The 6,000-nt window shown below is 39.2% G+C and overlaps 1 protein-coding gene across 3 annotated transcripts in view; it reads left to right on the top strand.

Annotated features, from left to right (window-relative positions):
• Positions 1 to 564: 564 nt before the first annotated feature.
• The window catches only part of snx17 (sorting nexin 17), a 48,598-nt gene continuing 43,162 nt past the window's right edge, over positions 565 to 6,000 (top strand). Inside the window, exon 1 of one of the 3 annotated variants that reach the window (XM_088626400.1) lies at positions 565 to 1,428. In XM_088626400.1, coding sequence (XP_088482526.1) covers positions 1,369 to 1,428 — 60 coding nt within the window. In that variant the 5' untranslated portion in view covers positions 565 to 1,368. The remainder of the gene's footprint in view (positions 1,429 to 6,000) is intronic. The other 2 variants (XM_088626401.1, XM_088626399.1) reach the window with 2 other exon arrangements.

The raw sequence follows: 6,000 nt of genomic DNA, 5'->3' as shown, positions 1-6,000 counted from the left end.
AATCCTTTATACAAACTTCCACGTTATTAAAAGGTGCTCATTTCGCGGGCCTTTGTTCACATTACATTTACATAAAACACACTCTTGTCAGATTAGTTTTAAAAAATGATTGATCAGTATATATTGATCAGGGCTGATCTCCGAAGAGATCACTCTTCTGTGCCCCAAACACACAAAGATATACACGGCAAATTCACGGTAGTTAATGAACCTTGTCCAGAAGATGTAACTGGGCATCTGATTCAAGTTCTTTGAATATGCATTCACCTAGCTGTTTTTGTATGCAACCGCTGCAGCTATTCAGAGCCTGTGGAGTCTGCAAACGCTTGATCACCTGACCTTTCAGGTTCCGCGAGAACGTACCATGAACCTAAAGGGTGAAAACCTGTTTTATGAATTGTGTTTGAAGTGTGAAAGAGAAGAAATAATTGTATATATCACGAAACATTTAAATGTTTTTCTTTATTCACTATAAATGTTGTATTTATATATTTCAATTAACGAGTTATGCGGAATTAGTTATTTCATAAATTAATTTATATTCCCCCTTTTCCACCAGGATAGTTTAGTCCCGGGGTTCTGTGTTGCAATGTACTTGTGACAGATGCGAATTTCCACTTTTTAAAAGCAAAGATTTGGAGCGTGATAGCAGAAGGAGAATATTTATTAACTCCGCGTGTTTTATGTTTTCTTTTTGTTGTTTGATCCCGCGATGGTGTGATTTCGGAAGAGCGGTTACTCTAAACAGCTACTCCGAGGAGGGGAAAAAAATACATGCGTACGTACCATTAACAGTTGAAAGGGGGAATCTGTAAAAAAAATATACAAGCTTTTTATGGGTTTAAAGAATGCAAAAAGCAAATAGTATAGTTATTTGAACGGGTTTTACGAAATACACTGTAAATCGCATCTGGAGGTCAATCAAGAGAAACATTTCATCCAGAGACGGAGTTTACAGCACAGTACTTACAAACACCTCTCAGGACGGTGGAATTACCTATAATCGCAACATGGCTGCTGCAGGGATATTAGGGAAAGTTTAGCTACTGACTTGACTTAAGTTTTCATTTTAATTTCTTGAGGCGAAAACGTTGAGTACGCGGGGGGCTGACCTCTTTAGTATTTCGTTTGGACAGACTGCCGTGATACAGTCCACACCGCCCGAGGGAGGAAAAAAAAAGAGAAAAGCGCCCGTTCCCCCCTGTACATTGTTTTTTTTTAAGAGTGCTTTTATTGTAGGGTACAGTACATTCTGACTGGAAGATTTTATGTTTCCCTTTCCCGACCCTTTCTTAAGTGTATTCTAACATTCCCTGCTATTTGTGGAACAAAGATCATTTCGTGGGTTTTGCTCAGAAAGCCCGTACAATGCATTTCTCCATTCCCGAGACGGAGGTTCGTGCCGGTGACAATGGATCTACCTATGTGGTGAGTACACGCATGGGGTAGCCCTGCCTAGCCACCCTGCAGGGGCTTGGGCTCGGGCTCTTACAGCTGGGGGGGAAGGTTACCAACATTGTCATCGCTAGTGAAATATCCTCGAAGTCTGAACTGTCGTCCTCCCTCGGACCAATGTCGTGATGAGGTTGCGCGATTCTGTTACCGACGATCGCTGAATTGCCCAGACTAGGGTAACTCGGCTCAGTTAAGAAATCCCCCAGCTCTCTGGGCAGCAGTCGTTTGCCGTCTTGAAAATGTTACTTATTGTTTACGTTGCCTTACGTGAAGCTTGTAATCTGTAGTCTTCTTAGTATATTTCCCCACAGTGTTTAGAGTTCTGTCTTCCTCCCCCCCCCCCCCCCGAAGACAAAGAGGATGCTTTCTGGAGTTGAGTACTTTTTTATTGTGTATCATTAGAAATACAGTGGTCAGAATACTGGGTTGAATGACATAAAATGTCAAGTTAATAAATCCCAAGTTCAAGAGGGAATCGGCCTTTCTCTAAACAAACAGCTCAGTGTTTGTATGAAGAAGTGCTCTAGATTGATTTGTTTTTGGCTTAATGAGGGGGATGGAATTTTGTGCCTGTTTTTTTTTTCTTGCGTTCCTCTTGAAGTTGAAGTCCAGTTTTTTCTCTTGGGCATAAAATACTTTACATAGCGGGCTAGAGATGTACTCTTTAGCTGTGATAAATTTTGTTTCGCTGCATTACGCAGTTGTTTGCGCTATGGAACGTGCTGTAATATTATATATGTGTAAGTGTCATTTACTTTCTACGTGAAATGACCAAACGTTTATGCTGCATTTTGACATTACTTTAGGCTAACACTGCTGTGACGCAGTAGCTTTTTGTAAATCGTGCACTCGTAACACATTTCTAGACGATTTAGCCTGAATGCGCAGAAAGTATCTTAAGGTGACGGGACAACAAAATCTGATATTTTCTGTTGCAACGTAAGTCTGGAAAATGAAGCTTCATAATATTCTTTTATAATGCATTCTTTGCAGTGCCTCTGACATGGTTGAATGTAGGCTAATAAACTATACACATCCCAATTAGTTTATTACTAATTAACCTATATTTTAGTTAACAGTCGATTTCGAAATAACTTTTGCCAGTTGAATGTCCCACGTGGGGTTTGTTAAAATATTGAAGTATCGTCAATGAAGTGACATCCCTGATGTATTTCTCAAAGTGAACACAGCAATGAAATTGATCACAAGTAACAGAGCAATGTGAACTTGATGCCCATCTCCACATAAGATATTAAGTCCTCACTGTACTCAAGAAGGCATACCAGCAGGATATATAGCAACTGCCCTTACTGCTGTCTGCGTTTACCGGGATCTTATTCAGAAGCGGTTGGATATGTATTTCATTTAGCACGTTGAGGCATGAAAATAGTTTATGTGAAGGGTTTTCTTTACGTGTACATCACGTTTTCTTTCAAATAAGTAGTGAGGTTTCCATTCTTGTTGAATATGTTTTATTTACTTTTAGAACTGTGATGATGTTTTGGGAAATCGCAGATGAAGAACGTTAAAAGCAGTTGGTGACATGGAGTGGGACAGTGGTCAACAGCAATAGCGATTGTGTTTGACCTAGGGGATACATGCTACTGTTGGCATGCATGCTAAATCTTGTCTTAAAAGGTGTAGCAATTTTTTTCCAATCTAATTCTTCAATATAAATTAATATTCAGAAATATTTTCACGTTTTTAAGGATGTTCCTGAAATGTAAAGCACCTTACTGACTCGATAACCTGCTAAACAAGTTTTACATTAATACTCTTTAAAGTTGAAATAGTTTTGAAAGAGCCAATTATGTAGTTATCCACTTAGCATCAAAAGTGATCATGTACTTTATTATAATTTCATTCCTCTTGCTCTTTATAGGCAAATCACTGATTACAGTGATACCATTTAAGTGATACAGTACCAGTTTGTGCTGTATTTCTTAGTGATTACCAAATCGGTATCACAGTGAGAGTCAAATGAGCTAAGCAGATAAAATAAATGTAATCTCAATCAGATTGATCAAAGTTATAGTATTGTGTATTAAAAGCTGACATTTTGAAATATAATTCATCTTAAGCAATATTTAACCTTTTTATATGTTTATATTTTTGTAATAAATTGTGTCCAGTCAGAAATATAAGTGGGCTGCCCCCCAAGAGCCTTAAACTAGGAGTTCCTGCTTCTTGTCTGGGGTACCTACAGTACACACCTACTGGATTTTGTTGTACCTGAGCACTCAGATAAATAACTGAACCTTACTAGACTTAATAATAGGCTCAGTCTCAACTCTTTGTTCTTTTACACATAGCAGGTTGCCTTTTAACTATCATATTTCTTAAGCAATTCAAAGTCTCCAACCTTTGAAGAGGGAAAAAAAAAACCCTGCAAACGTTCTAACCAAGCAGCCCATGGACTCGGCGCATGGCAAAGAGCTCAGCGGCAATGAAGACCAGAAGGTGTGTGGGAACGAACCAGTTATGGCTTAACCAGTAAAAGAGCTCATCTGAGCTCAGGTCGACCTGCGTTGAGGTCCGAGTTGGGGTCACGACGGTAGCCAGCTGTGATGCTCCCAAGAGGCGGCGGCGCGAATAGTTGGCCTGGGCGTTGTCACCTGTCAGCGCACGCCGTGTCGCCTAGAGTCTCCTGGGTGCTGCTGCTGCTTCTCCTCCAGTCTGTGCGGAACGTGAGCACCAAGACAAGGGCAGCAGCCATTCTTCATTGAGTGGGATTAACCAAAAATAATTGGCCGGTGTGTTTTTTAATATCGGCACTGTACGTTTGCAGATGGGAGGCCGCCGTTCAGCTAGGCGGTCTTGGCTAGCCAGGGCAAAGGTTTTTGACTACGTGTGTGGGTAGCTTGGTCCCGATTCTTGTAGTCCTTTCAGTAAAGAAGTGCTTCCCTCTCACTTTGAGATGAACGCCCCCTTTCCTTTGGTGTCCTCTGGGTCGTGTTTCACTGTGGATTCTGATTCGCTTTTGGATCCCGAGGACTGACTTTGTTAGTGATTTTGAGGACTTGAGGTCCCCTCATTCCTGGTTTAAGAAAAAAAAAAGTTATTTTTATTTTTATCCTAGCAGAGCAGGACTTGCCCTTGAGCCCAGACATGTATCTGCTTTGTCTTCTCTGGCCTGTTTTTTGTTCCAAGAATTGTACACGGTATTTAAAGTGAGGTCTTAACTAATGCGTGTCCAGTACTCCATGATTTAAATACTACATTTTTAGGTCTGACAATCTGTATTAACATTATTGTTTTTTATTATTCCCCACATTGACAAATGGAATGTCGACGTGAACATCCGAGCCATTTTCATGATCAGTTTCTCAACCTGGCTGTAACACTCTGTACGCGTCTAGATGCTAAATGTCATCTACCAAATGGAAGTTGAAGTCTTTTTGAATTCCATTTCAATTATGTACTTCTTACCGATCCTTCTATACCAGTATTAAAACTTGGTGTAACTCTACGAGTGTTTAGATGATTGCTGTAAATGACAAAGAACAGTGGTTCTGTAAGTGTTAATTATACCCCCCCAGTTGGAGCATTTACCTTTTATATGTTTTAACATAACTAGATCTTAAAGCAAATGAATGCATTTCTTGTAATGCCTTCTGCCCACAGTTTGAGAATTAAATTTGTGCCTTCTTTTTATAGAAGGTATTCTGAAAATCTAAAAACATCACATCGTATTCTCTGTGTCCATTCCCACTGTTGTTTTTTCAATTAACTCGAATGTGTTTGGTAAGCAAGATCAAGATAGTTTTCTAAATCCATGTGATTTATTAGCATATAATGTCTTGGTTCAATTTCTGTCACTGTTTTTATGGATGGGTGCTACATTAGCTGATTTGCAGTCAATGAGTTTAGCCCCTTTCTGGAGTGACAGTTAAGGATGAGTTTCACTAAAGACTTACAGATAACATCTTGTTTCTTTAATTGCGATGGGTAGAATATCATCAGGTCTTGTTGATTTTCTTTGGATTTCCCCCCTACGTTCTAGTTTGAATGGTCGTGAATTTCTTTGAAGATTCCGAGCCCAAGCCTGCTGGTTCCCTTGTTGTCCTAATTGAATTGTTAGTGCCTGCTGGCAACATAGCTGTAAAACAGACCACAGCTAAACGATTAATATTCTTATATGGACTGATTGTTTTAACCTGACCCTAAGGTGACCCTAACATGATGTGGTACGTTTTTTCTTCATTTTGTGATGTACTGCTGTAGATCCTCTTATCTTTTGCAGATTGTTAGATTATTAAAACTATTAAACCTGCACAGAGATTTTTAATGTTAAGAGTTTATGTATGCTACAGGCATAATAAAGCTGTGTAAAGTGTCTTGCTGGTTTTAACCACACGGAATTATTTAAAAACATGTCTTTTTAAAATATAAGAAGGTGTAAATAAATATTCCACTAATTATTAAACAAGCCTGAGAAATACAGTATTCTGGGAAAGCAATGTGTGTATCGGGTGATACGGACAATTTAAATTTAGAATACATTTTCTCAGTTTCAGCAGCATGGAAAAAGTCACAATATATGTT

This window comes from Lepisosteus platostomus, chromosome 3, assembly GCF_059453375.1.
Source record: "Lepisosteus platostomus isolate fLepPlt1 chromosome 3, fLepPlt1.hap1, whole genome shotgun sequence".
Taxonomy (NCBI): Eukaryota; Metazoa; Chordata; class Actinopteri; order Semionotiformes; family Lepisosteidae; genus Lepisosteus; species Lepisosteus platostomus.
Note: the sequence above shows the minus strand (reverse complement) of the source record. Positions and strands in the feature narration are given on the sequence as shown.